General features: G+C 37.1%; 1 protein-coding gene across 2 annotated transcripts in view; it reads left to right on the forward strand.

Moving 5' to 3' along the window:
- The window catches only part of dnm1b (dynamin 1b), a 39,153-nt gene that overhangs the window by 12,331 nt on the left and 13,678 nt on the right, over nucleotides 1-13,144 (forward strand). For both annotated transcript variants that reach the window (XM_067406249.1, XM_067406250.1), the window contains exons 6-15: nucleotides 2,215-2,375; nucleotides 3,645-3,787; nucleotides 6,089-6,224; nucleotides 6,361-6,428; nucleotides 6,664-6,802; nucleotides 7,802-7,888; nucleotides 8,021-8,091; nucleotides 8,774-8,825; nucleotides 10,751-10,762; nucleotides 12,254-12,367. In XM_067406249.1, the coding sequence (XP_067262350.1) occupies nucleotides 2,215-2,375; nucleotides 3,645-3,787; nucleotides 6,089-6,224; nucleotides 6,361-6,428; nucleotides 6,664-6,802; nucleotides 7,802-7,888; nucleotides 8,021-8,091; nucleotides 8,774-8,825; nucleotides 10,751-10,762; nucleotides 12,254-12,367 (983 nt within the window). The remainder of the gene's footprint in view (nucleotides 1-2,214; nucleotides 2,376-3,644; nucleotides 3,788-6,088; nucleotides 6,225-6,360; nucleotides 6,429-6,663; nucleotides 6,803-7,801; nucleotides 7,889-8,020; nucleotides 8,092-8,773; nucleotides 8,826-10,750; nucleotides 10,763-12,253; nucleotides 12,368-13,144) is intronic.

Raw genomic sequence — 13,144 nt, forward strand, 5'->3', positions numbered from 1 at the left:
AAGCGTGACAGGGTATTCTTAGAACATGTGCTCGCTTTTATTTCCTTGTGACTTTACATTTAAAATTAGCTACATTAACAAAATGTTGTAAAGTCCACCTCATGAAAATAGTTTAACAGCTATATTTTGCATTTTCTGAAGATATTTTGATTTTATTGGTTTTATATTAGTTATAACTATATGTACAACCCAGCTAACAGGGAACGTTCTCATAACTTTTGGCTAATGTTCTGGCAAGGTTCTCTCAAAGTTATGAACAAGCATTCTTACAGTAATGTTAATAGAATTTTTGTTCAATTTATCTTGTCTTTAAAAATTTTCTCAAAAAGTTAGCACAAAAACGTTATTGATACATTGTTTTTAGAAGCTTTTTTAAATGTCTTCATTATGTCGGACTCGGAGAAAACAAAATTCTTGGAACATCCTTTAAACATATGAATGACAATGAATAACTTCAAATGAATAAGGTTGTGTTTGCTCTTTTAAAAGAACATCCTTGGAATGTGGGAAAGTTTTGTTGCATGTCCCATGGTTATTGTTCCTAACTTTTCTCTTAAATTTGTGTAAAGGTTATGCAAGTGTTCAAATTAAACACTTTCAAAACAATATTCATGAAATCCCCATATATTGTCATTAGTATTTGATGAATGTTCTCATAATGTTGGCAGAAAACATTCTTTAAACAGCATTCTTCGAACGTCCTTTAAATAGTAAGGATCACTAAATTTTTGGCTTAAAAGTGGCTTAAGGTTGGATGCTGCACAACAAAGTCTCCTGTGTTTTATTAGCACTGCTCAGTGTCACCATTAGTGATAACACCTGATGTTAATGAGAGGAATCACTGAAGGAAAGAGGACCAAATATTTGAAGTCACCATTGCGGTGATTTTTTTCTGGCTGCAGTATTAGTGTGTTCAGAAAACACTTTTAATGTGTCAGAATAACATCTGATGATGCTGACTGTTAATTAATGGTGACATCATCAGGAAGTGGTCTGATTCACTGATCAAAAGTCTAGTCACTGATATGTTATTTATTTATTTATTTAATTGTGCTACTGACCATATGATACTATTGTGAAAATCAGATTTTCAGTTATTAATAATAGTGCTATTTATACACTCACAGACATAAAAAATCATATCAGGCATATGAATCATATCAAGCATATGAAACACAACAATGGTGACATGCTTAATGCCAGCATACAAAACTCCTTCATGGCTCCCACTCAGCATGCATTGCAGCACGAATAAATTATGCAGCTTAATTCTTGCACTTTTGATCATCACTATTGTTGAGGTTTGTATGATGAGTGTTGATGTCTAAGTGAGTCTCAACTTTTTCACAAGAGCAGTTTTGGAATTTTTCACAAAGATCTCTCCAGTGTTATAAGTCATCTTTATCATAATGGCTACCATTAAAACAGACTTGTTGATCTGCCTTTTCATCAGTCTCTATCAATGTAGAAATGTTTTCTGAAAACAACCGCAATTTCTGAAGGAGAAATAAACTAAAGAAAAAAGAAAAAAAAAAAAAGCCATGGGTCAAGAGCCCAACTAAAGTAAACACTGACCACCATAATGTTAACCTCAAAATAAACAACCAAACATCAACATCTAAATCTCTGTTAACAAGAACTTTTGTACATTTTTTACAGGAATAAAGTTAGTCTGGTTTGTAACAGGTGAAGTTTTTTATGATGTTTGTGGAGTTGTCGTAATCCTCCTCTGCTGAGATCTTGAGAAATTTAATGTCTACTTTTATCTTCAGATTATTTCATCTAAGGGTGTGGCTGGAAGTCAGTTAAAGTTTCTGTTCTTGTTGTTTCTCTTTCTTTCAGTGATTCTGCTTGTTACCAGCAGGTGTTTGGTTGTTTGAAAGAATGTTTCAGGAAGGTCATACATACTTACCTTTAAATTATGTTCTATTAACATTAAAGAACTGGATATTTTTATGTTCTTAGAATGTTACAAATGAACATTCCTAGAATCTTGAGTTGTTAATAAAATTACGTTGAAAGAACGTTTCAGGAACATCATACAAACCTTTAAAAATCGTTCTTCTACCATCAAGAAAACTGGACATTTTAACGTCATAACCAAAACAGAATGTTTGGAAAACATTCTTAAAACAAAAAATTGTTAACTGGGAATGTGCTACATTTTGTTATACTGATTGCCTGTAACTACTTCAAATTGGATATTCCCTATAGGTTACATTGGGGTTGTTAACCGCAGTCAAAAGGACATTGATGGCAAGAAGGACATTACTGCTGCCATGGCAGCAGAGAGGAAGTTCTTCCTCACCCACCCAGCATATCGACATTTGGCCGATCGTATGGGGACTCCCTACCTGCAGAAAGTGCTTAATCAGGTAGAATGACACAGAGAGCCACTTATGCATATGTTTTTCTGCATGTTTTTCAGCATTTTATATACACTATATTGCCAAAAGTATTGGGACATACCTCCAAATCATTGAATTCAGGTATTCCAATTACTTGCATGGCCACAGGTGTATAAAATCAAGCACCTAGGCATGCAGACTGCAGCTCAGTGAATTCAAGTGTGGTACCGTGATATGTTGCCACCTGTGCAAAATATTCTACGGTCAACCATTAGTGGTATTATAACAATTGGGAACAATAACAGTGGGGTCAGCGCATGCTAAGGCGCACAGTGCGCAGAAGTCGCCAACTTTCTGCAGAGTCAATAGCTACAGACCTCCAAACTTCGTGTGGCCTTCAGATTAGCTCAAGAACAGTGTGTAGAGAGCTTCATGGAATGGGTATCCATGTCCGAGCAGCTGCATCCAAGCCTTACATCACCAAGTGCAATTCAAAGCGTCGGATGCAGTGGTGTAAAGCACGCTGCCACTGGACTCTAGAGCAGTGGAGACGTGTTCTCTGGTTGCCAGGAGAACGGTACTTGCCTGACTGCATTGTGCCAAGTGTAAAGTTTGGTGGAGGGGAGGGATTATGGTGTGGGGTTGTTTTTCAGGGGTTGGGCTTGGCCCCCTAGTTCCAGTGAAAGTAACTCTTAATTTTTCAGCATACCAAGACATTTTGGACAAATTCATGCTCCCACCTTTGTAGGAACAGTTTGGGGATGGCACCAGTGCACAAAGCAAGGTCAATAAAGACATGGATGAGTGAGTTTGGTGTGGAGGAACTTGACTGGCCTGCACAGAGTCCTGACCTCAACCCGATAGAACACCTTGAATTAGAGCATGAATTAGAGCGGAGACTTGCGAGTGTTGTCTTCTCGCCAACACCACTGCCTGACCTCACAAATGCGCTTCTAGAAGAATGGTCAAAAATTCCCATAAACACACTAAACCTTGTGAAACCTAAACCTTGTGGAAAGCCTTCCCAGAAGAGTTGAAGCTGTTATAGCTGCAAAGGGTGGGCCAACTCCATATTAAACCCTACAGATTAAGAATGGGATGTCATTAAAGTTCATAAGCACGTAAAGGCAGGCGTCACAAAACTTTTGGCAATATAGTGTAAATCCCTGTCATTTCATTCAGAAGAATTTTGCCTTAAGTATATTGTTAGCTCTCAGTTTTGTAAAACAGCACAAATCATGTAATATAGATTTGAAAAATGTTTGCCAGTTGCCAATGGTTTTCATTCTCATCTAGCAATTAACTAATCACATCCGAGACACCCTGCCAGGACTGAGGAATAAACTTCAGAGCCAATTACTGTCCATTGAGAAAGAGGTAGAGGAGTACAAGCAATTCCGCCCCGATGATCCTTCTCGCAAAACCAAGGCTCTGCTACAGTGAGTCATATCGTATGGTAGTAAATATATATATATAGATATATATATATATATACGTATTACCCACTTGAACATTTACAGCCCATGCACATACACATCCGTTCAAAAGTTTGGGGTCAGTAAGCTTTTTTTTAAAAAAGAAATTATACTTTTATTCAGCAAGCACTCATTCAGTTGTAAACAGTAAAGAAATTTACAAAGTTTTTAATTATTTTTTTAAGAAAAAGATGAAAAGAGGGAAGATGAGAGATGTTATTTTTCATCAGCATTCAGGTCTTTGCAGAAGTGCTTCCTATTAATCACTTCCCTGAGATGTTGTCTCTTCTTCCTCTCCTCTCGCCTCCTCTGCGCTCGACTCCTTGAGGGAGGAGGAGCGCGAGTGACCACGCTCTCCCTCTGGCCCCGCCTCCAAGCTTCTGACTGTAGAACCCCAGAGGCTTTAGCCGGGGATCTGGATCGGTGTGGGATATGCTGGCAACTGCGCCATCGCCTCTCTTTCTGACCCCTTTCTCAACATTCCAACCACTGTCTCAGCAGATGTACCAAAAAGTTCAGATGGCAAGGCTGGGGCATCGAGGAGAAAATTATTTTCTTTCTCCCTGATGTCTGGCAATTGCAGCCACTGATGCCACCATCATTGATATCAAGCGAGTGATAGCAGCAACTGTTTGTTTAGTGGCCCAAAGAGTTAGAGGACAGTGCCTGGCCCTGATCCAGATCTTTTAGCAGACCTGCCTGGTAGACCTGCAAGCACCGCCATGGTGTGCAAGCCCCCCTACCCCCCAGCCCCCGCTCTGATGTGCTTACGCACATGCCCTGCCATTCAAGCGCGAGGTTGTCTGAAGCGACCTTGATGGCAGGGCTGGATCCTTCAAAGAAGATGACTCACTCTAGGAGAGATAGCCTGCAAACGTCTCCTCCACCAGGGGTATCCATAAATAACCTCACATATGGGCAGTTGTGGCCTTATGTGGGCAGCTGTGGCCTAATGTGGCCAAGTTGGACTTGTAACCCTGAAGGTCATGGGTTCGAGTCTCAGTAACTGCAAGAAATTTAGGTGGGGGTAGTGAATGAACAGCGCTCTCTTCCACTCTCATTACCCACAACTGAGGTGCCCTTGAGCAAGGCACCTAACCCCCATTTGCTCCATGGGCACCACAGCAAAAACATCAGATGATGCTGACTGTTAATTAATAGTGACATCATCAGGAAGTGATCTGATTCACTGTTCACAAGACTAGTCACTGATCAGAAGTGTGTTTTGTTATTTATTTATTTATTTAAATATTTTGCTCGCCTTCTTTAACCACATCCGCTTCCTCTTGGCTGGATGGTGCCAGCAATATACTATCTACTGGATCGGATGACTTGAAAGACAGCACATCCTGATCCAGCAGATCACTCGAGCATGCAATTGAGGTGTGAGAAAGAGCCAGCCCTTTCGCAAATTCCTTGGCAAGCTTGACCTACAATCCCCATGACTAAAGCCTCCACTTTGCCTCGGCAACAGTGGGTTCTGAACTGTGGGATGCAGAGGCTTGTTTCACATCCCTTGAGAATAGAGACAAATGTGAACAGAGCTTCCTCATTGTGAACTTTTCACAATGGGCACATTCAGAACCCTTGAGCACTGAAAGTGCATGCTCCTCTCCCAAGAAATAAGCGCATAGGTTGTGTGTGTCCTCAGGTGTCAAAAACCGGGGACACAGAGGTATACACTTCCTAGAATGCTTGCTAGAATTTTCCATGATCTTGCCTTCACCACACACTAACAATATAAACGGCTCCTGAAGACAAAAAAGTTGATGACATGTACTATGGGCATCCTCTTATACTTATATTAGCTCCGCTAATAATGTCACGGACTGTCACCAACTAATCAGATTGGAGTGTTTTCACACATTCTTTAGACACCGGATACACTGATGGCATCCCCATAGCGTCCATCCAAGACACAGTGTAGTGTTCCTATTCAAAAAGGGAACTATTAAGCAGCACAACTGTTTCATCTTTGATAATAATAAAAAATGTTTTACTAATGAAAATTCAGCTTTGCCATCACAGGAATAAATTAGATTTTAAAATAAATTAAAGATTGAAAAGAGTTATTGCAAATTGTAATAATATTGCACAGTATTTCTGTGTTTTTAATCAAATAAATGCAGCCTTGGTAAGCATAAGATACTTCTTTAAAAAATATTAAACAGTAGTGTATCTTTATGTGTGTGTGTGTGTTTCTGTGTGATGGTTTGTTTATTTTCTGTGACTCGCGCATAAAACTCACTGTTCTCTGATTTAAAGGATGGTGCAGCAGTTTGCAGTGGATTTTGAGAAGTGCATTGAAGGTTCAGGAGATCAGGTGGACACAGTGGAGCTTTCTGGAGGTGCAAGGATCAATCGCATCTTCCATGAGCGCTTCCCCTTTGAGCTGGTTAAGGTAATTTTATCATACTGGCAACTGATGTTCTCCGAGAGCAAAACAATGCAGTGCTCATACTTTCTGTAGAATTATTTAAATTAAATCCTCTCATTTTTACAAAGGAAGTGTCTCTCTGTCTGTTAATGATGACTAGATGGAGTTTGATGAAAAAGAGCTGCGTAAGGAGATAAGTTACGCCATCAAGAACATCCACGGTATCAGGTGTGAAGCCTCTACCTCAAACAGACAGAGTCACACACATTCGCCAACTCACCTACTCTGAGATCAAACTCGCTTTGATGTCACTGTGACATTCTGAACAACTGCTCGCTAGATATGAAGTACTGCACCATGAGAACCGTGTCATGAAATATGAAATGCAATGGCAAACTGATCAGTAACTGTAAAGCACATCATTAAGATCTCTGACTGCTCTGTTCATTATTTTACTTGTCAGGACCGGTCTGTTTACCCCAGACATGGCCTTTGAGACTATTGTTAAACGGCAGATTGCAAAGATCAAAGAGCCATGCCAGAAATGTGTGGACCTGGTCATCACCGAGCTGGTCAATACGGTCAGGCAATGCACCAAGAAGGTAAACCTAACTCTGTGCCTGTCTATACAGTATACTCATTTGAGCTTCATATACACTACCGTTCAGAAATTTGGGGTCAATTTAAAAAAAAAAAAAAATCATTAATTATTTGCAAGGATGAATTGCCTGCAAGGATGCATTAAATTGATCAAAACTGTTATAATAAGAATGTTTTCTTGAGCACCAAAACAGCATATTTTGACTTCTGAGGAATCATATGACACTGAAGACTGGATTAACGGCTGCTGAAAACTTTGCCATCATAGGAAAAAATTACATTTGAAAATGTATTCAAATAGAAAGTTGTTTCAAATTATAATATTATTTCACAATATTACTGTTTTTTTTTTTATCAAATAAATGCACCCTTGGTTAGCGACTTCTTTCGGAAATATTAAAAATTCTTACCAACCCCAAATTTATATTCCTACATTACATTTATATAAACTTATCAGATGTCACTTTAGAGTGAATCTCATAAAGCCTTTTAGGAATATGTATAAAAAAATATTAAAAAAAAAAAAAAAAAAAAAAATATATATATATATATATATATATATATATATATATATATATATATATATATATATATATATATATATATATATATATATATATATAAATTAATTATAGGTTCAAATTTTGCATTATTTTGATGACATTTAAGCACAATTTATGAAATAAAAATCTCAGTAATGTATACATTGTTTATATAGCATTTAATTTAGGCAAATTTATTGTTTTTTATCTATTTCTATTTTAAAATTTTGTTAGTATGTACAAACAAAATTACTCTCATTACTCTCAACTCAAAAACAAAACATCTAGACACATAAAGAATGGGGTGGGGGATTTAGTTGTCATTTAAATAATGCAAAAGTATTTTTTTGCACTTAATCACTGAAATCTCTTTTCCATTTGTCTATGTTAATAAGATTTGTAATAAGCTGTCAGTGATAGTAGTAGATCCAGTATGTGTTTTGTATGTGTTTTGGACAGCTGGCTCAGTACCCCATGCTTAGAGAGGAAATGGAGAAAATTGTCACCCAACACATCCGTGATCGGGAGAGCCGCACCAAAAATCAGGTATGGCCCATCTACCATGCACCTGCCAACCCTTTACATCACCTTTACTCTCATGTGGTAAAACCTAGCTTCAACTTCAACTGAAAAATAAGTAGTGAAATATGTATTGTTGTTTTCTTTTTCCGTCACCAGGTCATGTTGCTAATTGACATTGAGTTAGCATACATGAACACCAATCATGAGGATTTCATCGGTTTTGCAAAGTAAGAATATTACTAACCATTTACTAACCCTTTGGTCACCAGCATAAGGTATGTTTTGCATGCTGGTACCAGCATGGTATGCTGGTTGCTGGTTTGCTGGTCACCAGCATGGGAAACGAGAAAACAGCATGACGATGCTAACCAGCATAAACTAGCTTGGACCAACATGGAATTCATGCTAGATTATGCTGGAATTTTTAGCAGGGAGCATTAAATCAGCTGAGACAGAGCCTAAAGGCACAGTGATGATAGACAATGATTGTGTAAGCTGTGATCCCTAGATATTCATAGTAGACAGCAGGCTGATTTATAAAGCCAGGTGTAGAGAATCATCCTACATGTGATTATATAATCATTTTCAAACAATTTCAGTTGTTTCTCTAGGCCATATTTTTAGTTAATGCTCTTATCTTCTTTCAGTTTCAACCTTTATAAATCTTTTGGCAGAATCAAATTCATTGAATTTAGAATCAAATCTGATCACTCCTACCAAGCTGGTTTATCCTATTTATTGTTTAGTTTGATGATGGTCTAGTATGTGGATCAACATAAGGCATTCTGTTAACCGTATTAACTGATAACTGATAAGCTGGTAAAATGTTCTTGTGACTGTTAGTTGTCCTTAAGTTGCAATCTATTTGTTCTCTTAATGGATATTTCTTTTTTCTGTTTATCTCTTCAGCGCCCAGCAGAGAAGCAGTCAGATGAATAAGAAGAAGACTGCTGGCAATCAGGTAAGCACAAGACAGAATGAACAGATGCTGTGTCCTGCATGCATCACACAGCCTGGCAGATGTTTGCTGCCTTACTCAAACATTATTTATGTAGGAACACCAGAAGCAGTTCTATAATTGGACACTGCATCACTCAGTGTCTGTCATATTATGATATTTTAATTTTTGAAAACAGGGGTAGATGTTATTAAAATGCTCTTGAAAGGTAAGAAATAATGAGGACGAGTTTACTCATTGTTATATAACACTCCGTTCATCTTTGGAACACAAATTAAGATATTTTTGATGAAACCCGAAAGGTATATAACTCCTCCATAGACAGAAATTTAACCAACTCTTTCAAGGTCCAGAAAGGTACTAAAGACATTGTTAAAAATGTCGACGTGACTTTTAGTGCGCAAAAAAACCCCAAAAGAAATGACTTTGGGAATAAACTTGGAAGTAGACGCCCACTGCTATGATTGGGTAACAGTTTTGCATATTAAAATAATTTTCAACGGACCCGCCATTACATGTGTGGAATTGTTTTGAAAACATATACATTGTCATTTGCAGTGTCGTATTTGAAATAAAATGTCTTACTGATGACAAAACAGAAGATGTTGCTCACTGAAGATTTATTTTTTAGATTGGCTTAGATCAAAACAATAACCAAAGAAGCGTTCTCTACGTTCTTTGACACATGGACACATTATAATCCTCTGAGGCAGCTCTATCGTTTTGTTGCTGGAGTTATGATATGTTTGCGTCTGTCTCGTATTACATTACTACATGACATGCTCAAATTGTTGTGTGGAGCTAAAGAGGCAATCATGTAGAAGTAGGTGTTGATCTGATTCTGGAGAGACGGCTTTTTGACACACTATGGCCCTGTTTACACCTGGTATTAAGATGTGTTTTGGTCGATCGGATCACAAGTGGACGCCACTAAATACAGATGTAAACGGGTCTAAAATGTTTTGAGCTTGTCCACTTTTGACCACTTCCAGAGGTAGTCGAAAATGCTTTCGACCAGATTGTTTTCAAACAGCCACAAAAGACTTATACTGACCTAATGCATAAACAATATGGGAAGTGTGCCAGACCGGATTTAAACTTTGTTGACTGGAGATCCAAGTTTGGTTTGAAGACTAAAAAGGTACCAAGCGCAATGTTCTCTCACCCATCCTGATTTCTATCACGCACTCACAGTGTTCGGCATAGTCTTGCAGCTTTCAGAGCAGTAACGAAAGTTGCTGCTCTCTGTATGTCTTCTACTTCCACGTTCATATGTAAACTGCGCAAGCTTATTTTTTCAATTGAAAAAACAAAAAACATTTACCCACTCATAGACCCTCCCCTCGACGAAATCAGGACAGTAGTGGTTGAAAGTGTTGGATTATAACACCAGGTGTAAACGGGTATGTGTATCCCTCTTCTACTTGTGATCCAATCGACCAAAACGCATCTTACTACAAGGTGCAAACAGGGCCACTGACGTAATAATGTGACAAAATCTGAAACAAGTCATTTTCAGAGGTTGGTTTCAAAAAAAGCTGTTTTTCGGCTAATGAGGAAGTTTGGAGTTCTGAAACTTACAGGGTATTTTTATAGTACAATGACCTCTTATATGTCAAAAGACCAAGGAAAATTTGATTTCTCAAATCATGACCCCTTTTAAGAGTATTGGGATATAAAATTTTTTTATATATTCCTAGTAGGAATAATTTACATTATAGCATGTTCCATTTAGGCATGTTTAACAGTTCTTGTTGTATGTCTTTTGTTAGTGGTGTGAACTAGTTACGGAACTATTCTAGCATCTTTCTTCTACTTCTGTATTCTGTTCATCTTGTCTATTCTCTCTGCTGCCTTTTCCAGTTTATAATTACCTATCTTAAACCCTGTCTTTGCTTTGCTACTGTTGCTATGCCAACGCACCTCAGGATGAGATAATGGTAAGTCCAACCTCTTTGGTGTGTGTGTGTGCTTGCTAATGCACTCTGGTCTTTTAATGTAAAATATTTTTGAACAAAGCATTACATTTTGATTATTATGGTCTTCATTATGGTGTATTTTTTAAACAAAAAAAATATAGCTGGTTATGATCATTAATTAATCAAGTAAAGTCACGTTTATTTATATAGCGCTTTATACATTTATATATTTAAATAGTGTCATTGTTCAGCAGCAGCTGAAGTCAATTCAATTCCGTTGTAAAAATAATCAATTATTAAATTTGTTAATTTCATCTATAAAGCAGTTCTGTATAAAAACATTGATGTTGTCGTCCAGCTTAGTTAGTGTCAGTGCCGTCAAATCAATGATATTGTTTGATATTAAGTGCATTGAGAGAAATTAAGGCTAACCTTTTCTAATAAAGTTGATTGTTTTTTTCACCATGGCACTGCATTGGAAAGGCTGCTGTGAAACTAAATAAGGATTCCAGTGTAAACTCATTGCCCTCCTGAGAACTGTAGCTCATTTGGTGGTCATGGGTTCAGTTCTCAGAGAACAAACGAACTGAACATGTATAGTATACTTTGAATGTACTTCATGTTACTTAGAGTAAAAAAAAAGTCTGCCAGATGTAATGAAAGTAAAGCCTGAAAACATACGGATTTAAAAAACAAAAAATTTACACCTGAATTGAAAAAGCATACCAAATACGATGAAATTCTGAAATTGTAATGCTGATAGTATAATTTATAATTTTTGATAAATTATTAATTTTTTATATTTATTTGTAATAGTATAAAACTTTTAAATGAGATTACAAATTTACTAAAAACACTACTGTTCAGAAGTTTGGGTGAGATTTTGAGATTTTTTTTTTTTTATATATTTTTGAAAAAAAGTCTCTTATGCTTAGCAAGGCTGAATTATTTAATTAAAAATACAGTAAATATTATTAAAATTAAATTTTATTTTATTTATTTTTGAAAAAAACTGATACACTTTTTTTCATGATTCCATGATGAATAAAAAGTTCAAAAGGAAAAAACGAATGTGTCTGCTGAATAAAAGTATTAATTTCTTAAAAACCCTAACTTTTGAACATTTTCACTAAAACCCTAACATTTTCACTAGTGGCCTCAGACTTTAGGACCCCACTGTATTTGCAATGTGTTTCTGATTTGTTCTTCTGAGAAATCCTCACATAAACATAATTTATTACATGGAGTTTTGGAACTTGATTCTGATTGGTCAGTCACAGCATTCTGCATTCAGATATTTTTGTATGATGACTGCTAAACTGCATAATTGTTCATTGTCCAAAAACTGATTTCCTACATAGCTTTGCATGTTCATGTCTCTCATATCATGCCTCTTTATTCTCACACTAATTTTAAATCAATATTTATTGTTCATTTATTTACATATTTGATAAATATTACAATGACCGTCTGACTGTACATTATACATCCCACATGTTTGCCTGTGTCTAGGTGATCAGAAAGGGTTGGCTAACCATCAATAATATTGGCATCATGAAAGGAGGAGCGAAGGAATATTGGTTTGTCCTGACCGCTGAGAATCTGTCCTGGTACAAAGATGATGAGGTGAGTCCCCTCTGTTCCTCTGTCTGATGTCTTTTCTTGGTTGCTTTTCATTTAGCAGTGCTTTTTATCTGAAGCAACTCGCAATATATGCACTACAGTTTCCCTGAAGCGGCCTTGTTTTTCTTTTCATATACTCTGTGCTCTATAGTTTAGTATTTTTTCCACCAGCAGTAAGGCTATATTTAGTCTATTTTACAATGAAAGCATCTTATCCTACCAGTAACCCATGCTGTAAATGCACTGCTTCATTGGATCCAAGAAAAGAGAATGAGTCGAATGTGATCATATATTAGTTCTGTTTCTGAGTGCATTAGTTCTGTTTCTTACTTCAGTAATGGCCAGAGATTTTGCCGTCTTGACGGTCTGATCAAGCACAGGTGTTACGGTACTGTTGTGACCCCCACCCCGCCCCACCCCCACTGTCAGTCCAGACTGAAGGCATGAGGAGAAGCAGACAAGGAGCTGGTGGGAGGGCTGCTCTGGGGGTTGGGAAGGTGGCATATGGTTTTCATTACCATACATACCAGATTTTGGTCCAACACTTCCCAAAAGCCCTCGCTGTAGTTAGTTTAAGCATGAAGAGACAGTCCTTTTAAAACAAAGGAGTTCCTAGTCCAAAATGACTTATATTACATTGGAGGGAAAAATCCATTTTGCATATAATTGTTTTTCATTTAATCTCCTCATTTTTTAAAAAACCACAGTTATGTCCTGTTTGTGCCAAAACAATTTCTTTGTGGTCCAAGTGGATGAAATAAGAGTCCAAACATTGACAAT

Source organism: Chanodichthys erythropterus, chromosome 13 (genome assembly GCF_024489055.1).
Source record: "Chanodichthys erythropterus isolate Z2021 chromosome 13, ASM2448905v1, whole genome shotgun sequence".
Taxonomy (NCBI): Eukaryota; Metazoa; Chordata; class Actinopteri; order Cypriniformes; family Xenocyprididae; genus Chanodichthys; species Chanodichthys erythropterus.